Source organism: Prionailurus bengalensis, chromosome A2, assembly GCF_016509475.1.
Source record: "Prionailurus bengalensis isolate Pbe53 chromosome A2, Fcat_Pben_1.1_paternal_pri, whole genome shotgun sequence".
NCBI classification, from domain to species: Eukaryota; Metazoa; Chordata; class Mammalia; order Carnivora; family Felidae; genus Prionailurus; species Prionailurus bengalensis.
Genome location: NC_057348.1, coordinates 45,109,304 through 45,131,950, shown reverse-complemented (window position 1 = coordinate 45,131,950; position 22,647 = coordinate 45,109,304). Strand labels below are relative to the sequence as shown.

The window sequence follows — 22,647 nt, the reverse complement described above, 5'->3', positions numbered from 1 at the left end:
TTTAGAGCTCAAACCTTTTACTTTAAAAGACCATGTGTGCAGGGGCACCTGGGTGGCTTAGTCGGTTAAGCGTCTCTCACACCTCATGAGTTCGAGCCCCACGTCGGGCTCTGTGCGGACAGCTCGGAGCCTGCTTTGGATTCTGTGTCCCTTTCTCTCAAATATAAACAAAAAAACATTAAAAAAAGAAATTAAAAGACCATATGTACAGGCCTGTTCACGGACATTATAATGTAGGCCACATCTTTAAAAAGTTAACACTGACCTTAATTTGTCAGTATGTAGAATATGTGTAATGATATATACTGTCACATACCACACACATTTCTCTTCCAATTCCAAAGGGAATGTTTATTAAAATAATAGGCTCAAGAGTAACTGTCAAGCCAATCTTTCTCAGGCCTAGCATGCATAAATTATGACAAAAGTATCAACTACGTACTAAAACAGCTTGCTAGAACCAAGTTTTGGGTGTACGAATGCCAGCCACCTGGGACACATCTGGTCTTCATTATTTTATATAGGCCACTTTGTCAACTACTGTGTTATCAACACACTTTTGTAAGCTTCACTTCTTACCTGGATTCCAGAACGATAAAATAATGCAGTTATTTCAATTACAAACATTAAGAAACACTTTTATCGAGTTACCAACGTTTTAAGATCAATCAGTAACACGCTACACCAAAAAAAAAAAAAAAAGAAGAAAGCCTAGACAGATTACAACAGGGGAAAACAACTATACTATTTGCAATAGGAACTACTCCAAAAGAATCACAGGGTTCAGTGATATAAATCAAATTAAGAGGAGGTAGACTTCAGTTTACTGCCTAAAATATAATTAGATCTCACAAAATAAGACCTTTACTCATCTGAAGAGGTCCTCTACACTGGCTTTTATTCTGCTATATATTCAAGTCTCTTAAATCTAAGAGGGAAGGGGAAAAAAAACGAACAAACTAGTTTTACCAAAAATGTTCTGCTATTTAATATCAGCTCTCATCAATTTTCACTCTTCTTTATGTAACTTAGGAGTTCATCTTTCTCCATTTGGTAACCGCTTTTTTTCCACTGTTCTCGTAACTGCTGCAACAGAGCCCCAATTTCTTTTCCCGAAGAAATGCCTACTTTTCTGATGTCATGGCCACTCACAGGAAATGGAGGAATGCACCATTGCTGCATTTGCTCAAGAAGACGATGCTCTCCTTGGTACTTCAGGAGTTCACACACACGGGTCGTTGCATCAGATTCCCTAGACTGAGTGCCAAAATCAAACACTTAGTTTCACCACACATTAGAATGCTTACTAATCATCTTATCCTAAAAGGTAAATAACCAATGTGAAATTTTTCACTTAAAATAAATGAAATCCACAGAACACACTGGGTCTTAGTATTAACAAATTAGTTCTGACCAAGCCTGTATATACTTACATCTATAATGAAGTCTTGATAGGGTTTCAATGGTTCTGAACTATCTGCTGCTTTAACCAAATCTTTCCTGTTTTTAACTACAAATATACCAAGGTTTTTCTCTTCTTTTGAAATCTTCAACCTCAAATCCAATTTTGTGACATCATCCTGTACTTTGAATAATGAGGCCAAGACAGTCATTGGCTTTGGTGAAAAACCTTCAACATTTTTACTGACTTTGTTAAATTCTTCTAAACTTGCATTAGTAGGTAAGCCTGTAGGGACAAAAACAATTTTTCACCTATTTTTATTTTTTACAGTGGATAAATTTAATAAAACACACTAATCTCCTCAACCAATCACGGCTATAGTATACTAAATGTCCTGCCACTAGAACTCACTGGTTCAGTGTGATGCTCCCATCTTACAGGTGAACCACTGATAAACTGTTGCTATTCTTTCCTATAATCCCCCCAAGACCTACAGTAAGGAGCCCTAAAACATTAATTTCCAGAGGCAGAGGCGGCGGTATCAGACGCACAAGTAACACTTACCACTGACTTCTCACCGAGCTACTGTCACACAACATCCACCCCCCACCCACCATTCAATAACTATTTGAAATAACCCAAGTTTCCTTAAGTATGCGGTAGCATATACCACTGTTCTTTCTGAACATTGTAACAACATTAATTTCCATATGTTACCCTTTAAGTGCCTCACATGTATTAATTCACTGAATGTCTCAGCCCTTCCTTTAGATAGATGCAACTATTTTCACACCCCTTTTTTAGATTCAACAACTAATGATTAAAGAACTAACCCAAATCACAAAGTTGATATGCGGCAAAGCATCAGTCAAACCCAGGTCTGCTACCAGAGGCCACTGTGTCCTACTTCAGTGCTGTGCTGTCTTTGAGCTGTGTCCTCCTACCTGTGATCTCAGTTTATCCTACTTTAAAATACTCTTTCTCCTTTTGGAATTAGTCAAACATTCTTATGAAATTGTAAACCAGGTATCTCATTGTAAAAATCTCAAATATTTTATAACTTCTTCTCACCTATGTAAGGAGCCACATCAAGATCATAGATGAGGTTAATCAAGTGATTTACATGGTTACCAATAAGAATTTTTTTCAGTTCCACCCAAATTCTCTCCCCTGATATTCCAGCCAAGCCTTTTGCATTTTCTGCAATTGCTTCCAAAGTCTCAGGATCGTGGTCACCAGGCTTGTCTACAATTCTCCCATAAAACCTACAAAACAAAATTTTCAGACCATGTTACCTCTAGTTGGCATATCACTAGCAAAAATCTAGTTTTTCATTTTACTGGTACTATTCTATACATCTACTACAAGACAACAGAATTAGGGGCCTTAAAAATCATCTGGTCAATTCTCTCTACCTTCTCTTTGTTCCCAGATAACAAAACTGAGATCCAATAAAATGTAAATAACGTTCTGTAATTAGCAAGAAGTAAAACCCTCTGCTCAGTCTGATTTGCAAATCACTGAGCCACTTAGAATGGCTATCAAATGTACTTCCTGGAACTGGTACCTATACTGGATGAATAAAATAGCATTCCTGGAAAGGCACCCAAACAACACTGGAATGCCATCAATGGAGCAGGGTACAAAGTATGCCTGTCTGTGCCCATCAATACTTTTTAAAAAAAATTTTAATGCTTATTTTTTGAGAGAGAGTGTGTGTGTGAGTGGGGGAGGGACAGAGAGAGAGGGAGACACAGAATTTGAAGCAGGCTCCAGGCTATCAGCTGTCCGCACAGGGCCCGATGAGATGCTCGAACCCATGAACCATGGGATCATGACCTGAGCCAAAGTCGGACGCTCAACTGACTGAGACACCCAGGAGCCCCTAGTACCCCTCAATACTTTTAATAAAGAGTTTCAAATAGGACACATCTAGTTGCAGACACAGGAGTGTATTTCTTGTAATCTCAGAAATAGAAGCCTTAAAGTATACCTGTATGAACACATCTTTAAAATTCATTTATAATGTACATTAAATGACAGTAACTATGGATGTCAGCCTGTGTTCTCTTATTTGCAAAGACAGAGTCTGCAAATACTGAAATTTAAAGAACATTTACTAACAAAATATGTAGGCTCTGTTACAGAATACTCCAAATGTGATCCTAAGCAGTAAAAAATATTACTACACATAAACTAGCCACTTACAATAATTTAAAAAAAAAATAGAACTATCCTACGACCCAGCAATTCCACTACTATTTATCCAAAGAACAGAGGAGTGCTGTTTGAAGGGGCACATGTACCCCAGTGTTTATAGCAGCACTATCAACAATAGCCAAAGTATGGAAAGAGCCCAAATGCCCAAATGATGAATAAAGAAGATGTGGTTTATATATACAATGGAGTATCACTTGGTGATCAGAAAGAATGAAGTCTTGCCATTTACAACATGGATGGAACTAGAGTGTATTATGCTAAGCAAAATAAGTCAGAGAAAAACAAGTATCACATGACTTCACTCGTGGAATTTAAGACACAAAACAGATGAACATAAGGGAAGGGAAGCAAAAATAATACAAAAACAGAGAGGGGACAAACCATAAGAGACTTAAATACAGAACAAACAGGATTGCTGGAGGGATGGGGGGGGGCGCTAAGTTGGCAAGGTTGCATTAAGGAGGACACTTGTTGGGATGAGGAGTGGGTGTTATATGTAAGTGATGAATCACTAAATTCTATTTCTGAAATCCTTATTACACTATATGTTAACTAACCCAGATTTAAATATATAAAAAGTAAAATAAACATTAAAAAAAATGTGAAAAAGGTTAGAACCCAGACTTTAAAAATCATTTCTATCTACAAAACCACGCAAATGCATTTCATGCTTACTAAGTTCATCTGAGGGATTTCCCATGACTACCTCAAACTGTAACCCATGTGAAGGCAAAGACTTTGACCGGTTACTCCGTGTTCAAAGCACCCACCACAGTGGTTGGCCTGTGGTGAGCATTCAGTTATCTGTGAAATGAATGATGAGTGCAGGAAATAAAAAGAACACTGGACACAAGAAAAATGATTTAAAGCTGAATTATATAAAACCATCCAAGAATGCAGTAAATATCTTTGGGAAAGAAAATATGAAGCATCTAAGTAATCTCTCACAGTAAGTCACATTTTACTAAATCTATCAGGGACAGACATTTGGGATGTCACCATTTTGTACACTCACCTGTGCGTTTCACATGATCAGAATTGTGCTCCAGGATATTAAAAACTGTTACCATTATTTTAAAAAAATTCTTACCGGAAATATCTTAAAATTCGAAGATAATCTTCTTGTATCCTCTGTTTAGCATGTCCAACAAATCTAACTTTCTTATTTTTTAAATCTTCAAAACCACTGAAGTAGTCAAATAAGGTACCATCAAAACCTATTCATTAAAGAAGAGGGGAGAGATATCATCACTGTTAACAAGTAAGACCTAGAAAACAAGAAAGTCAGCTAAAAACTATTATAAACAGTAAAAATTAAGTGAAGAGTTACAAAGTTAAAATAGACATGAATAGCATTCATCCATATCCACTATCAAAAAGAAGACATAATGGAATAAAAGGCTGTATTTATAACACCAACTAAAAAGATAATATCCAAGAATGAACTAAATAAGAAATACGCTAGTATGAATTGGGGTAGAGACACGAAACAAGCTGATTTTCAAGTAAATATGAGAGAATAAACAAGAACAGCCAAAATAATCTGCGGGGAAAAAATAAAAAGAAAAAAAAATGGAAAAACTAAAATCATAAACCATAGGAAAAAACATTTATGATCCTGGAATGGGGAAAACCTTTAAAAATATACACTTAACCCTTGACACAGGTTTGAACTACATGGGTCCATGTAGAGGATTTTTATAGTACTGTAAATGATTTCTCTCTTATTTTCTTAACACTTTTCTCTACCTTCCTTTACTGTAAGAACGCAGTGTATGATACATAGACCATACAAAATTTGTTTTACTTGATTGTTTCTGTTATCAGTAAAGCTTCCTATCAATAGGCTATTAATAATTAAGTATGGGGACGGGGGAGTCAAAGTTAATATGCAGATTTTACACTGCATGGGGATTTACCAAGAAACTAAAATTAGATACAAACACCCACAACACCAGAGCCTTAAGGAAATAATTCAACCACACAAAAATCAAAGGTGCCTTCATGGCAAAAACCACCATAATGAAAAGCATACTGAGAAAAATACTAAGTTAATAGAGTCAAATACCAAGTTTCCATAATATACAAAAAGCTTTTGTAAATAAATAAAAATACCACATTTAAATAGAAGAAATCGGTAGAAATAAGCTAAGGAAATATTTTTAAAAACCTTAAAAAATGAAGATTTTGCAACCTTAAGTCATAAAAAATTATAAATCTTTGAGGCAACATTTTTTCACATTTCTATCACGTGGCAAAAATCCAAGTCTGACTGCGCTGTGAGCAAGGGTATGGTGAATCAGATCAGGAGACAACTCTGCAGCCTTTTAAGCTTTATGAATTCTGAATCATGTGAACCTAATACCCATTCAAAGAAATGTAACCAAAAAAAATCCCACTATAATATGTTCTTTCATATGTAAACAAAAAGAAAAAATTAACATAAGGCGTATAAAACCTCAAGTAGTAGAGTGCCCAGTTCATTTCAGTTATCCCTGAACTTTTCCTAGTTTTAAAAATTAAAAATCTCCTGTCCTGGGCAAACAGACAGCTGGTCACTCTAGGGACTGAAAAAAACAGAGCAAAGACAGGTACCATTCAATCATCCAAATGGTGGTGGGGGGGTTGTCAGTGATCCTGAGAGATGCTTTACCTTATAAAGGCACTGCTTCTACCTCTGAAGAACAACTACTTGTCAATTTATTTCCGTTTGAACTTTAATGCTCTTTGATTATCCCAAATGCAATACTGGTAAGCTGAAGCATAACACTTCCCAAACTTTTGATTTATATAGCATTTTGATATATATAGAAATTTGAAAGGCTCAAAATTCAAAGAAATAACAGAAAATGGGAAAAAATATCTTTACAAAGTAGCAAATACATGAGGTTTATCGGTCTCTTAATGTAATTTCTCTTAATGAAGAGATGGCTCTCCCTGGTGAGCATGGAAATACTAAAGTCCTTTTCACTAAAGGAAAAATCAAGGTTGGAGGCAAAAACAAAAAACAAAACAAAACAAAACAAAACAAAACAAAACACAGGATAAAACGAGCAAAGTGTGAGACACAAAGTAACCAGAAATGGCAAAACTAGGAATGCTTCACCCAGTAAGCCTTGAAAAAAACCTGGACAGAAAAAGTAAAAATTAGTGACAATACACACTGATAGGTGTGCACTTTGTTTTTTGCTCTGAATATCACTTTCAAAATATAATGCATAAAAGTAAGAAATAAAGCAAGAGTTGCTAAGAATAATGTAGTGGTCAAGAACGTGACCTCCAGAGCCAGAACACTTAGGTTGGAATCCTAATTCTAGTTTACCAGCTGCATGACTAAGAAAATTACTATAGGTTAAATAGCAGTATCTGCTCCATAGGGATGCTGGGAAGATTCAATTGCTGTGATGTGCTCAGAACCATGCCCGGCACATTACAAGGGCTCAGCAAATGGTAGAAAACAGTAGTACAGGGCACCTGGGTAGCTCCGTTGCTTAGGTGTCTGACTCTTGGTGTCGGCTCAAGTTATGCTCTCACAGCTTATGAGTTCAAGCCCCGTGTCAGGCTCTGCGCTGACTATGTGGATGGAGCCTGCCTGGGATTCTCCTCACTGTCTCTCAAACAAACTTTAAAAAAAAAAAAAAAAAGAAAGGAAACAGTAGTACCAGTAAGAACAGCTTTTACTTTTATAAAACAGTATACTGAAAAAGAATTATTAACCTCTTTTAGTCAGGTATGCTTAGGAGAAGCTAGTTACAGATTTTATACATTGCACTAGTTGCAGCAGTTTACCCTAAGTCAGAATGAGGTAAAAAGAAAGGGTGGGGGGAGGGGGGCCTGGGTGGCTCAGTTGGTTAAGTGTCCGACCTCAGCCCAGGTCATGATCTTGGGAGTCCATGGGTTCGAGCCCCTAGTCGGGCCCTGTGCTGACAGCTCAGAGCCTGGAGCCTGCTTCAGATTCTGTCTCCATCTCTCTCTGCCCCTCCCCCACTCATACTCTGTCTCTCAAAAATAAATAAATGTTAAAAAATCTTAAGAAGAAGAAATGAACACCGGGAGTGTGATCACATAATGGAGGGACAACATGCCACCAACTGGGCTGATAAATCATGTAGGCTGTGGAAACCCAAGGTCCAATCATGGTGACCTGAGCTAAGTTACTTAACATCTCAGTCTGTTTCCTCATAAAATGGATTTTATCCTCAGTGAAGTTTTCCTGACAGTTAAATGAGATAAAGTGTATCAAGTGACTCAGAATCTAGCAGGTGCTCTAAAGACATCATCTTTAATGTAATTAGCAGGAGATCCCACCTACAACCTCCTTCTCCATCCTATGAAGCAAATACTATTACAGGTTTTCTCCACTATCTGAAAGTTCACTTTAGGCCACGCTGCCTTTACAAAAGACCTACTTTAAAAGCTGTTTTCACTACCTGAAAGAAATCTGGAAAAGGATTTTCATTTTGATGAAATAGTAATTGCTTCCTCACCTTACACCATTTCAACTTAAAAAGGTGACAAAGAATACTTTTGGATAGCGAGGAAACCTATACTTCATCCTTTCACTATTACTGCTGCCACAACCAGGTTATGAAAAGTGGATGCTTCATCTCTCTTTTCTAATCCAAAGTGTTAAACATAAAGGGCTTGCCTAAAACTTAAAGTACAAAAAATAATGCTTCAATTAAGCACTAACTTAATTCACCTACTATGAGTCTCACTGGTTTCATTCACACAAAAATCAAGCTGAGATGATAAACAGATTTTCTCTTGCATGAAACTCTGATTCAAGATGATTCCTAAAATGCAATGCCATGAAAGAATCTGATGTTGTGCCGAGGCACAGCAACAGAGAGGCTGCTGAAGTCATTTATCAGTCTGCACCCAGGCACCAGAAGAAGAGCTAGGCTGGGAACCCACAAAAGATGTGCAGTGGAGAGTGACATGGGGGACATGCATTTTTCTTACCTGAAATGTTAACCATTTTTAGATGCAATTAGTAAGTTAACACTGAATGTGTACATGTGCCAGTCACTGTTCTAAGGACTTAAAACTGTTAACTTCTTTAATCCTCACAACAGCCTTACAAAGGAAGCTAATATTAACATCCTCCTTTTATAGCTAGTGAGTCATGGAGTCAGAATTTGAACCTGGGACTTCTGGCTCCAGAATCATCTTTTAACCCATATGCTACACTGTTTCTTAGATGAAACTAATGCAACTTCCCAGGTTGGAGGACATTTCCAGAATGCAGATTCACTTTAAAAGGCAGCTTTCAGACAGAATGGATTAAAACATGATCTCCAGATATTACCTAAAAACATAGAATTTATAGTGAGATCTCTGCGTTCAGCATCTTTCTGCCAATCAGTTGTGAATTCTACCTCAGCGTGTCTTCCATCAGTGACAACATCAATCCGCAGTGTAGTAATTTCAAAATTTTCTTCATGAAGCTGTAACGAAAATTTTTTTGTTTTTAGAACACTGGATGAACTGAAAAAAATGAGTTCTGACACATACATCTTTCTTTTCAAAGTCACCTACTGCACATGTATCTTGAAATAGAAAGACAACCACAATATTCAAAGACAGAGCCAAAGAATATTTTTAAAAAATAAATGCATCTTAATTTGAAAAGATGAGTTTGGGACACCTGGGTGCCTCAGTCAGACAAGCGTCCAGCTCTTGATTTCGGTTCAGGTCATGATCTCACGGTTTGTGAAATCAAGCCCCGAATTTAAGCTCTGCACTGACAGCAGAGAGCCCACTTGGGATTCTCTTTCTCTGCCCTCCCCCTTCTCTTTTTTTTTTTTTTTAATTTTTTTTTTTTCAACGTTTATTTATTTTTGGGACAGAGAGAGACAGAGCATGAACGGGGGAGGGGCAGAGAGAGAGGGAGACACAGAATCGGAAACAGGCTCCAGGCTCCGAGCCATCAGCCCAAAGCCTGACGCGGGGCTCGAACTCACGGACCGCGAGATCGTGATCTGGCTGAAGTCAGACGCTTAACCGACTGCGCCACCCAGGCGCCCCTGCCCTCCCCCTTCTCAAAAATAAGTAAATAAACTTAAAAAAAAAAAAAAAAGACAACTCTAACAAATGTTGTGGCAGAGGAGTGAGGAGGCCTTTAAAACAGTATATTCTAGTTCTTCCAATTTCAATTCAGGCTACTTTGAAATATTTTATAATAACTCTGGTTTGCAAAGAGCTGATTATCAATTTACAACATATATACCACTGAGCAAAGGATCGAAAGAGGAAAAAACACAAACCCTTAACACATCCTGCAACTCACTTACTGGTAATCAATGAAGTCGAAATAAAGTGCTACATATGTCAAGGGAAGAAAGATTACCTCAGCTGGGAAAAGCTGAGTAGCTTCAAGAACGACTGACATGTGAGCTGAGCCCTGAAAACTAAGTAGGATCTGCACATGCACACGTAAGAATAACATTTCAAATCAAGAGAAAAGATGACCAAAGGCACAGTGGAGAGAAAGAGGGATACTATCTGAGCAAAAAACTATAGCTGACAAACAGCATGTTAGCACTGAGGGGTAGACAACAAAGGGTTTTATATGCCATGCAGGAATTTGGAATCTCTTCATTAAGAGCTGAAAACCACTACTGATCATTGGAAGTCTGTTCTGGAATTCCTCTCAATCTCATTTCTTTTCTAGAAACAAGTTAGCTCTAGAACTCAAGAATTTAAGGCACACGTTTTCTCTCAAGGCAAGTGGTAAGTAAAAGGTTTGAAATATGAAGACTGAGGCGCCTGGGTGGCTCAGCCGGTTTAAGTGTCCAACTTCAGCTCAGGTCATGATCTCGTTCATGGGTTTGAGCCCCACGTCAGGCTGTGTGCTGACAGCTCAGAGTCTGAAGCCTGCTTCAGATTCTGTCTACCTCTCTACATACCCCACTTGTGCTCTCTCTCTCAAAAATAAATAAACATTAAAAATTCTTTTTTAAAAAGAAATATGAAGACTGTGTGAAAATCACTGTAAGAAATAGACCCCTGGAATGCCTACCTTACCCAGGCAAAGAACCAGAGATTACCTCATTAGAAAGGCTAACCCAAAAATGGTTACACCTTGGGACACCAGATACAGCAGGAGTGAAGCACCCCAATGAAAACAAGATTAAGTGGGGAGAAAAAAAAAAGAAAATCAACATGACCTTTATTCCCTTTCCCCACTTGGTTTTTCAAAATGCTAATAACCAGATTTATTCTGGAATAAGGAATAGGCCTACTCATATGGACAGTGATGGTCCCACAACTGGCTGATGTTTCCCACACAAAACTAGAGTAAATCTCTGAAGTCACTTTACAAACACCAGAGGATCACACAAACGTAAGGAAAGAACCAAACCCACAGTTAAAGAAAGCCAACAGGAAAGACAGAAAAAGCTCAGAGGAAAGAGAGACATTATTCAAGTAACTATTAACTGGTATCCTAAAGGAAATAAGATACTGCATCTGAAACAAGAAAAGGAAAGACCTCTTGGGGTGCCTGGGTGACTCAGTTGGTTAAGCGTCCGACTTCGGCTCAGGTCATGATCTCATGTTTTGTGAGTTCAAGCCCTGCATCGGGCTCTGTGCTGACAGCTGGGAGTCTGGAGCCTGCTTCAGATTCTGTGTCTCCTTCTCTCTCTCTGCCTCTCCCCCACTTGTACTCTGCCTCTGTCTCTCAAAAATAAATAAATATAAAAAAACAAAAAAACCTGGATGATCAAGCTAAGGCAATCTCATGGAAAGACAAAGATAGGAGAATATAAATTAGGAGACAAAGGTAAAGATAGAAGCTCAGACCCCGTGATCCAATATCCAACATCACAGGAGTTTCCAAACCTGAAGATACCGAACAAAAAGGATGAAATGAGGAGAGGAATACAAGAAGGCCCACTAAGTGTCCCCACACAATGAATGAAAAAACACATACAAACCAAGCACGGCATCTTGGAACTACAAACACCTGATAAAAAGATCAGAAAGGCTTCAGGGCAGGCAAAAAATCTGGTCTCAAACAGAAGAGAAATGTGAATGAGCTCAGACTTCCCAGTGGCAACACAGGCAGGTGGAAAACAGTCTTTACAGTTCTGAGTGAAAATGACTGCCAGCCTCAAATTCTACAACCAGTAAAACTATCAGACCAGTGTGAAGGTAAAATAAAAAAATTTTCAGACATGTAAGGCTTTTCCAGGTTTCAAACTATTAAAATGAGAGCAAAAAATCAGAGCACCTGGGTGGTTCAGTTGGGTAAGCGTCCAACTTCAGCTGAGGTCATGATCTCAAGGTTAGTGAGTCTGAGCCCCACATCAGGCTCTGTGCTGACAGCTCAGAGCCTGGAGCCTCCGTGTCTCCCTCTCTCTCTGCCCCTCCCCTGCTTTCTCTTTTTCTTTCTTTCTCTCTCTCTCTCTCTCTCTCTCTTTCTCTCTCTCTCTCTCATAAATAAACATTAAGAAAAATTTTTTTAATGAGAGCAAAACCAAGAAAGAATATCACACAGGACTCAGGACCAAGGCAGTCTAGTAAGGAAGAGGCCGGGAAATTCCCAGAATCTGGTGCAGGGAAATCTCGAGATGAGGAATGAGGACCTGCCCAGAACATACAGATATGAGAGGAGAGAATGCACCAGGTGAGGTGGCTCAAAACAAGGAACTGAAACCTGACGGGTTTACTCTGGTTTACTCTACTAAGAATTTTACAGAGTAGAGGAATGAATCAGTGGCACACAGAAAGCTACGTAAAAGAAAAATGTTATTAACTGCAGGGAAACCAAAATCACCCAAGAAAGGTAGTCACAATACACTTTACAATCCAGCAGTAAACCATAGTTTTAAATGTAAACACTGAATATGAATTCAACCAAAAATGATGGTACATGTACACTGAGAAGACAAGGGAGAAGTGCCTGTGCTGCTGCTAAGAAAGCTGAGCTGCTCTCCTGTGCAGACATCAGCAGACAACATCTTACACCCAGGAAATTTGAAACTAAGACAAACACTGCAGCAAAGAAAGGTCTCTTTTAGAACCGTGGGGCTAACAGGTAAGTACCATAACAACTAGCTACAGCAGAGGAGGCTACAGCAAAGGAGGATGCAGGGTTTAAGAGGGAGATAGAAAATGACTTTTTTTTTTTTTAATGTGTATTTATCTAGAGAGAGAGAAAGACAGAGAGCAGGGCAGAGGCAGAGAGAGGTAAAGAGAAATCCCAAGCAGGCTCTGCACCGTCAACACAGAGCCCGACGTGGGGCTCGAACCCACAAATTGCGAGATCATGACCTGAGCCGAAACCAAGAGTAGGATGCCAGATGCTTAACCCATTGAGCCGCCCAGGCACCCCAAGACTGACATATTTTTTTAGTTTTTTGTTACTTGATTTTTTTTAAAACCTAGAAAAAAACATAAAAATTCTAAAAATTAAAGGAGAGGCAATGCAATTGCTGTCAAACCTTTCACTCACCCTGGCAGTAATTGTCCCATGCTTTTCCCCTTTGTTGTTTATCATGCGAATACCAGCAGACTGAAACATCTCCTTCATCTGAGCAGGGGTAGCAGTGGTAGCAAAATCCACATCTTGAGGCTTTACTCCACTTAATAAATCCCTCACTGCTCCTCCTGCTATTCTTAATTCATGATTTTCTTTCACAAATAAATCTGAGAGGAGAAAGAATATTTTTTACTTCAATGTATTTAAGAATTACATAAGTACAAAGTTTTTCCCATCTATTAGGAACAGCAGAGATTATTTAACTGAACCTTTTCAGATAAAAATTAGGAGAACAAGGCCCACAGAAATGAAGTGACTTACCTATAGTAGAATGCCTGTCACAACTGTGAGAACAGGGAACTTGCAGAAATTTTCTTGGCAGATTTGGAAGATAATTCCGAATTCCACAATGCCCCCAATGTCACCGATACAGATGTGAATTACAACCAAAAAGTAAAGTGAATAACTGCTTTTTCTATATCAGAATTGTGAGGTGTTCTTATACCTATTTCTCTTCGGGTACTGATGCTGAAACTGTATGTTCATGCATAAAACTATGGAACTGTCAAACAACATTAGTCTACCACACCAAGTATGATAATGTTACAACGAAGAATCCACCAAGAAAAAAAGTGCACATGATGTTATATCTGCTCCTATCTGTGTTCTAGAAAAGCCATATGAACGCTGAAACTACTGTAAGGGCCTCAGTAGAGGAAACCCAGAGTGGACAAGACAAAGTCTACTATAATTACATAATGACTAAAGGACATCATATGGTACCTAGTGAGAATGACATCCAGGAAATGGCCATATATGACCCCCTAAGCCTTGGTTTTGACACGAGCTGGCCTGGCACCCACAACTGGGCCCCAGCGCTCTCCTGCTGAACATCATCTCAGAGAACATCCACGTCAGGCAAGTCCACTCGGTGACCATGATGAATCAGTTAAGACAAGACAACTAGCAATCATGTCTGAACACAGAAGAGACACAAACACTGTCAGAGGCAGAGTGCTGGGTTCTCATCTCCTAGGTAAGAATTAAGACACGCATCAGATTTATCCTTGCTGCCTGATACCACCTAACCCACAGCAAAGCCCCACTTCTTAACACCCACCCCAAAACACGATACAAGCACAAATCCTACAAGAAGTTCTTTCTAAAAACCTTTTGCGAGATATTCCAAGGTTCTCCTTGGTTGGTGTTCTCCCTCACTGCAGTAACAACGCACCTGGTGTGTTCCTTGTGGTCTCTGGCTGGTGGGCACTCTCACCTATTTAGCACTGAGGGAAATCCATCAGAGTTGTGGCATCCCTAATCACAACCCGATACGTTAACCTCCATCCCTACCCCTCATCTGCTCTTGCTCCTCCTCTTCCTCTACCTATTCTTCCTAAACCTTCCAGCCCCACTCTCTGCAGACTATCTAAAACAGTCTGCTACAAAGCAACAAATGCTCCCAACCTCTGCCTCCTGGCCTTACCTTAAAAGCTCTCCCAGAGCTAAGTCCTTCCCAGGAGTATGTGTTCTTCTCTCACTCCATATTTACCAAGTCCCATTATCTGTTGCTATTAAGGGTTCCTTTGATACGGGGTTCATGGCCCCTAACTATGTTATCCAGTTTTCATGAGATTTATAGAGGTCCAGGACCCAAAAAGTGAAGGACTGCCAAACTATTTCTGGACACTACCCTCATTTCTCCCTAGTTCACAGTCTCTTTATCTCCTTCCTAACAAGAGGGCTACACCAGCCCCCTTAAATCCAGCTTCCACAGTCCAGACATAGGGCTCTAAATTATCAACGTGATTAAGCTATGCCACTGTTCCTCTGACTATTCCCAGCGCAAGATCCATATTTCATCAGTACATTACACAAGGGCCTCCGGACCCATTTCGGTCTCATCTCTCACTAATCTCTGCATCACACTTTACATTCACCAAACTCTCCTGGTAGTTTCCATCTAACTGCTCGTACGGGTCACTTCACCCAAACACCTTCCCCACTTACTGATCTAGCTGAGCAGCTGGCCATGAAATGTCTTGGTGTGCAACCCACACCAAGAAAGGCATTTTGCATGGCAGTCACTTGTACTTAAAATGAAGTTTCACAAAATACATACCACACAATCTCATCTACTGTATCCTCTTTCCCTGTGTTTTAATGCTGGTCATGACCACTAAATCGATTTTATGGTTCACTAATGGGCACCACCCAGAGTGGGAAAAAACACTGATCTATCTCATCCTTATCCTTACTCATCTTTTTTGATTCAGTTTAGAAAGCCTCTCCCGATGGCAGAGTTGACTGAATTTCTTCTAAGCTATCACAGTAACCTAGTTTTATGTGTACTAATTATACTAAAATTTCCTGTTCATTCTCAGGGTAGAAAACCTATCCTACTCATCTTTACACCAACATGGCTCACCAGAGAACTTAATTGTGATATCCTAGATTCAAAAAAATTAAAAAAGAGTGGCCTCGTTAAAATGTGTATTGTTTACAGGTTTCTTCCTTCAAATGAACACAGTAAGAAACCATTTTGAAATCCAAAAAATGAGCAAGTTTTACTTTCATTTGAACCTACTTTAACAGGATGAAGAAGGTCAAGCCTGAATACAAGATAACCTGTTATAAGATTTTCATGCTGGCTCACTAAAATAAAATTTTAAGTTCAAAGTCACCTAATAAATTAACTGCATTATAGAAAGAGATCCAGAATTCAAAATAATCTAGTCATCATTTTGATTAGCCGTATGGAAATAGATAACTATCTCCAAAAAACTCACGATTCTAACATTATGATACAACTGAGAAAGGCATGTAAGGGCATATGTATATGCTTGTGTGGAACAGTCATAAAAACTGTAAGAAACCAATGATTTTATACGGACCTAAGAGTAGGGATTATCAGGCTTAGACACTCCTTTTTCCCTCAATTACTGTTGTATTCAATCTTACAGAAATCCACATTCCAACAAATTTTATAAACTACATACTCAGTGAAATACCTAATGCAACTGAATTTAATTGTAAATTTAAGCCTAAGACTCAAGAAATGCATAATTTCATCATTCCAAAGCTATTAATTTGCTTCAACTGCCACATCTGATAATAAACGATTTTTAATTACGGCTAGCAATACAAAAGACCATGGGACATCATGTGTCAGAAAACTTCTATGTGTCTGTATTTTAATTTTATGTTAACTTTCAAAGTTTAAACTTCTGTGCTTTATGTTTTGAATTTTGAGTTTTGGAGGCTGGGGGTACAGAAAGTGAGTCAAAGTGTAAGACTATCCCATGGCATGACCACATACCACCAATATACAGAAGCTCCCAAACTTCAAGAGTGATCGGGTGTTCCTACTGTCCCAAATGTTACTTTGATGGTTTTATGACATCACATACCTAAGCAGTTAAAAGCTAACTGCTGAGTACTCATCCCCAGCATTGCTTATGGACTATAGCCAAGTGGCCACAAAAGCTCTGGCTTGCCCACCAACCACGTAATGTAGGCAAAAACCACTATGTTTGGAACTTCATTCTCATGTACAGAATGAAGAAAAAAATCTTATATGCCCCTAATATACCTCTACAGTGTTGTCCTCAAGCAAGAGGAAAAACAAATTACATGACATAAACTGACAAATAATAAAATCCTATATAGGGTACAGAAAATCTACTATCCTAGCTTCCCAAATTCTTACATACTGTAAACGAATTTCACATGTGGCAAAGAAGCTATTAAGATCTGAGAACTGATATGATATTTAACTGCACGGTATCACCACACAATAGCCATCATTAGTTTGTGTGTTTGTGAGTGTTGTTTTCATGGAGAACATCTTATTTTATTTACCAGGACACCCAGGTCTTTAGAAAGTAGCAAAAAAAAACCAATTATTTGATTTTCTAACTGACTGAGCTTTGCACTAAAAGATTCCATTCTTGCTACTTCCACTATAGCCTAAAAATGTCAAGTCTAGAAAATGTCCATGCTCCCATTTGCCAGTCTTTCAAGGACAAGACCCTGTGGATAAACTACCTGTATCTTTCCACCCTATTTAGTTTCTAAATCCTTAGGATTTCACCTCTTAAAGTGGAGACAATTCAACTCTTGAGGTGACAGTAAGCCAAATGAAATTGTTAAAATAAAAGACGCTCAAGAACTTATAGCAATCAATATCCAGAGTCTCGTTTCCAAAAGAAAAATGCAAAAGGACCTGAAACAGGCCACCAACAGTTAATTACCTACATCCAAGCATTTGGCACCTTTCTTCCAAGAGGCCTCTTGCAATTGAAGATGGGAAGATTAGGAGCTGGGAAAGGCATATAAAGAAAGAACAAGCTTGAATTCAACTCAGATTTGGAGCTTCTAAACTCGTGTTGCTCAAATAGCAGGCACATGTGGTTACTGAAGTGAGCGCTTGAAATGTGGTGAATTAAGATGGTTAGTATGTGCTAACCATCAGATTTCAAAGACTTGTTACAAGAAGGATGTGAAATGTCTCCTTAATAATTTTTACACATATTTTATATTAAAATTATGGTATCTTAAGTAAAGTTGATAAAATGATATACTAAAATAATTTTCATTTTATTAATTTATTTATTACATAATTTATTAATTTCACCCATTTCTTTTTACCTTTAATGTGGTTACTAGAAAACTTTACATCACACGTTGTGACTGATGCTTCTATTGCACTGGGAGTTTCTAGCATTTTTCACTGTAATTAAAACTCACAAGCAAGTATCAGCTTTAGGCCCTCAACTTCAAGACCACGTGAAGAATCTATATGAATCAACAAGCTCTGGACCACTGACCTCTGACGTGTATCTAAAAAATCATCTATGGGGCGCCTGGGTGGCGCAGTCGGTTGAGCGTCCGACTTCAGCCAGGTCACGATCTCGCGGTCCGTGAGTTCGAGCCCCGCGACGGGCTCTGGGCTGATGGCTCGGAGCCTGGAGCCTGTTTCCGATTCTGTGTCTCCCTCTCTCTCTGCCCCTCCCCCGTTCATGCTCTGTCTCTCTCTGTCCCAAAAATAAATAAATAAACGTTGAAAAAAAAAAAAATTAAAAAAAAAATCATCTATGTGACAGGCTCTGTGCTGACAGCTGGGAGCCTGGAGCCTGCTTCAGATTCTGTGTCTCCCTCTCTCTCTGCCCCTCCCCCATTCATGGTCTGTCGCTGTCTCTCAAAACTAAATAAACGTAAAAAAAAAAAAAATTAAAATAAAAAAGGGGGGAGTGCCTGGGTGGCTCAGTTGATTAAGCATCCGACTTCAGCTCTAATCATCTTACGGTTCATGGGTTCGAGCCCCACGATGGGCTCTCTGCTGACAGCTCAGAGCCTGGAGCCTCCTTCGGATTCTGTGTCTTCCTCTCTCTCTGCTTCTCCCCCATTCATACTCTGTCTCTCTCTCTCTCAAGAATAAATAAACGTTAAAAAAAATTTTTTTTAAATCATCTAATTTCAAGAATAAGAAAGTAGCTTTGGGAATAAACTGATACAAGGAATGAATATAATGCCATGGTTCCTCCACCTTTTATGCATCAGATTAATAGAGTGGAGCTCTCATAAAAATTTATACATGCCCATCCTCCCCAGAGATTCCAGTTTAGTGGGTCAGGGTGGGATCCCAGCATTTGTAGATCTTAAAAGCTTCCCAAGTGAATGAATCTAATAGACAGCTAGGGTGGCAAACCACTGTATAAGTCATGCTTCTACATACATCTACCTTTGTGAATTTCTTATGGGCCACTAAAATACCACAGGTTTTAAAATACATCAGTGTGGCTGCTTCGGCAACAGCTGGGCTGATATTCCAAGGTAAGGAATGAGAAAACTGTGACAAACAATGGAAGCTGCTGTATAATCAAGCACTTAGCTAAAGTCATTTCCCGTGCTCCTTCCAGGTAAGTTTTGCACATGCACAGAGGGGACTCCTATTTCCTTCTGCCTCCTCTGCCTAGACAGGAAATGCAGCTTGGTGGTTACAAGCTGGGTTCTGAAAACAAGACTGCACAAGTTCAAAATTCAGCTCCCCAGTTATTATAAAAATGTTGGCACATTCCTAAAACTGTTTCCTCATCCACAAAACAAAATATATCTACGCATTAAGCTAGTAAGCCGAATCTTGTAATGTACGTGAAGTACTTAGCACAATATACAGAAAAGCCGTGCTTTGTAAATGAAGTCACTGCTGGACTCTTGCATTTTGGCTACTTTTGGATTACCCATGGTAAACTTTTCTTTCGTTAGGTCAACAGCAAAACAAAAACAAAAACAAAAACAAAACAAAACAAAACCCTCGAGTGTTGGCTAAAAAACTTTAACCCTATGCTTCTCCATTTACATGGGCTTCCAAAGCAAGAAAGCATCTCTCACCTGTCAGACTCTTCAATCCTGCTGTGAACAGTGACTGGAATTCTGGAGACTGCAACTTCATTGTAAACAGATACTGCTTGAAAAGGCACAGCCTACTCCAACTACAGCTCAGTAGTGGCCTGCACCAGGGATTCAGGCACCTCAGCATCTGGGGACAAAGTCACCAACTATACATCTAGGAGAGAAACATGCATGCACAATAATGAAATCTACAAGCCAAGGGAAACAAAGGGATCTACTGCAATTTTATTTAACTGAGAGACTCTCATCTCCTGTTCAGATGAAAAAACTGAAAAAAGTGACAATATGAGAGGCAGACACCTATACTAGATCTATGCTTGTAGCTGTCCACTTTTGTACTCCTGAAGCACTTACTGCTATACTCGCGTCCTCACATTTTACTGCTACAATACCCTCTGGAGAGGTGGGTTTCGGTTAACGCTTGAGGGAAGCGGTCTGCTAAGGGCAGATGGCTGCAGAAAATGTAACTCAAACACTTGGAGGAACATTTGGCCTCCTCCAAAACATGGGACAATCACTGATGTTTATCACTGTACTTCCCCACCTGCCCCTGAGATTTATGACCCAGGGATATTTCCTAGACACTAGAAAACATGTTTCCCCAAGACTTGTCTTTGCTTCCCACTTTTTCCTCATTCACCATTCCTTCCCATTATGCCAGCTCCTGAGTCCCACCCACACCCTGTTTTCCATGTAAAGTGGGCCTCTTTGAGGGACCAACAGGATTCCAATTGACCCTGAAAGAAACCACTGGAGAACCATTCCTTTCCTCGGGAAGCAGCTTTCAAAACGCGGCGTTGCCCACCAGGAGGAGGAGCGAGTTCCGCTCATCCAGACCACGTGGGGAAGAAAAACAGTCTCCTTCCAACTCCGCCTCAAATCAGAAAAACCCGCTAAGGACCCTGGCCCTGAAGTGGTATGTGCCGTGTCCCACACCAGGTGCCGGACCGAAAAAGCTTAGTGAGACCCTCCGGGGCCCGGCCTCGAGGAAGGGAAAGTTCCCGGGGAAGCCCGGTGAATCAGCCTGCAGTCACTGGAACGTGGCAGGGACACGGCCGCACGACCTCCACGTTAGGCTCCGTTCCGCGGTGTAGAGGAGCCCTCTCACCACCTCAGGGTCGCCCCAGGTGACTCTGCGTGGGGGAAAGTCGGCCGCGCAGTCGCCCAGCAGCCCTCCCTGGGGCGAGCGTCCACACGCCTACCGCACGCCCCCCACGCGCCCACTTACCAGCCCCGCCGCAGCCTTTGTCGTCATCGCAGCTCACGCACTTCCGGACGGCGTGCGCCGTGACGTCTCCGCCGTGCGTCTGTCGGCGGCGAATGGGGAATCGCAGCAGGGTGTGGGCGGGGCCCAGCGGGCTCTCTCTCTGCCCCTCCCGCCTCCTTAAGGCGCCGCCTGTGGAAGCGCGCAGTTTTCCTGCGCCCCGGAAGGCCGCCCTCACCCGGGAAGTGCTGCTGGTTGAGGGGCGAGGGTCTGTTACTTAACTTTAATCCCATCTCCCCACACCTTTCTCTTTCCCTGAGGTGGTCAGACGCTCATCTGCATTGCATGCCTGTGTGTCCTTGGACAAGTGTCACTGTCTTCTTTTGTAAAATGAGACTGTCAATAAAACCTGTTTTAGGTTGCCGGGCTTACATGTCATGTTACTCTCGAGCAAGGAGGAAATGCTCAGTTAGTATTACTATTCCTGCCTGAGACATTTCATCAGGACCTAAGCACAGGGTTCGAGACACACTTGTTCTAAATGTAAGCCCTCTGGTCAAATGAAATGGCTGGTCATGTTTTAATTTCCCACCTGGTTTTTGTGAAGTCAGAAAGCTGTTGCAGGTGCAAAGTGAAGAACCTGGATTGGATTCTCTCTTGGGTTCTCTCTTGGATTTTCTCTTTTTTTCCAGGGCTGAGAAGAGTAAATAAAGCGGCAAAGGAGTGGGAGTTTAAGTCCCAAATCCTTAAAAAAGGACATTTCCAAGAAATTTCCCAATTATGTTTAAAAATGAAACGATGCAGATTTTACTTAAGCATAGTCTTTCTAACATCACTTTAAGTAACTTAATTTCCGTAGAAAAATTCATATGCCATGGTATTTCTGTGGTTTCCAATGATTAGACCTCTTCAGGGGTGTTAACTATCCCATTTTGAGAAGCACAGAACCAGTTTTCCAAGTTGCCATTCAAAGGCAAAGCATTGATTTATGCTCCTTAACATGGCAATAAATATATATATTCATATATCCTAACTAGGCTGAAGAAAAAAATACAGAGAATTCAGTGTGAAAGAGCATATCGCTATAGAAATGTAGACATTAACAGGATAATAGAAGAGATTATGGACAATTTTATGTCAACACATTTGACACTGGATGAAATGGACAAATTCTTTTAAGCATGCATCAAAAGTGAAACAGGATGAAATTTAACATCTAAATAGTCCTTTACTTTGAAAGAAATTGAAGTTTGTTCAACAAACTTCCCACAAAGATAATTCCAGGCCCAGATGGTTTTAGTGGTCAGATTTATCAACCACTTAAGGAAGAAATAACACCAATGTTGCACAATTTTTGTTCAGAAAATAGAGGGGGAAACACTTTTCCTCTTATTTGGGGCCAGCATGACACTGATAACAAACCTAAAATAGATATTACCAAAAAAAAAAAAAAACTTACACATCAATAGCCACATGAATCTAGAAACACATATATTTAATGAAATATTAGAAAACTGAATCAAGCAAATTGGATTTTGATCAAGTTTGGTTTATCCCAGGAATGCAAGGTGGATTTAACATTTGAAACCCAATCATTGTTATTTACCATATTAAAAGACCAAAAAAGAAAATTATATGATCATCCCAATAGATGCTGAAAAAGCACTTAAATTCCACACTTATTAATGAGGATTATTCTCAGAAAACTGAAATTAGAAGACATCCTTGATCTGGTAAAGGGCATCTATGAAAAATGTATAGCTACTATCATACTTACTGTTCGTTTATTTTTGAGAGTGCAAGCAGGTAGGGTCAGAGAGAGGGGGAAAGAGGATCCAAAGTGGACTCTGTGCTGACAGCAACCAGATATGCGGCTCGAACTCAGGACTGAGATCATGACCTGAGCTAAAGTCACACGCT

General features: G+C 39.8%; 1 protein-coding gene across 3 annotated transcripts; it reads right to left on the bottom strand.

Moving 5' to 3' along the window:
* Positions 1–330: 330 nt before the first annotated feature.
* TRNT1 (tRNA nucleotidyl transferase 1) lies at positions 331–20,822 on the bottom strand. Of its 3 annotated transcripts, none has more exons than XM_043587969.1 (8): positions 20,752–20,822; positions 19,503–19,677; positions 13,083–13,276; positions 8,934–9,072; positions 4,713–4,839; positions 2,474–2,667; positions 1,434–1,687; positions 331–1,257 (listed from the first exon to the last, which is right to left on the bottom strand). In XM_043587969.1, exons 2-8 carry the CDS (start codon positions 19,648–19,650, stop codon positions 1,003–1,005), a joined length of 1,311 nt encoding a protein of 436 aa, XP_043443904.1. In that variant the 5' UTR covers positions 19,651–19,677; positions 20,752–20,822; the 3' UTR covers positions 331–1,002. The 3 variants fall into 3 exon arrangements, with proteins under 3 accessions (XP_043443904.1, XP_043443905.1, XP_043443906.1); XM_043587970.1 differs by lacking the exon at positions 20,752–20,822 and adding an exon at positions 20,472–20,721; XM_043587971.1 differs by lacking the exon at positions 20,752–20,822 and adding an exon at positions 17,367–17,430 and having other exon boundaries at positions 19,503–19,616.
* Between the last annotated feature and the right edge of the window lie 1,825 nt (positions 20,823–22,647).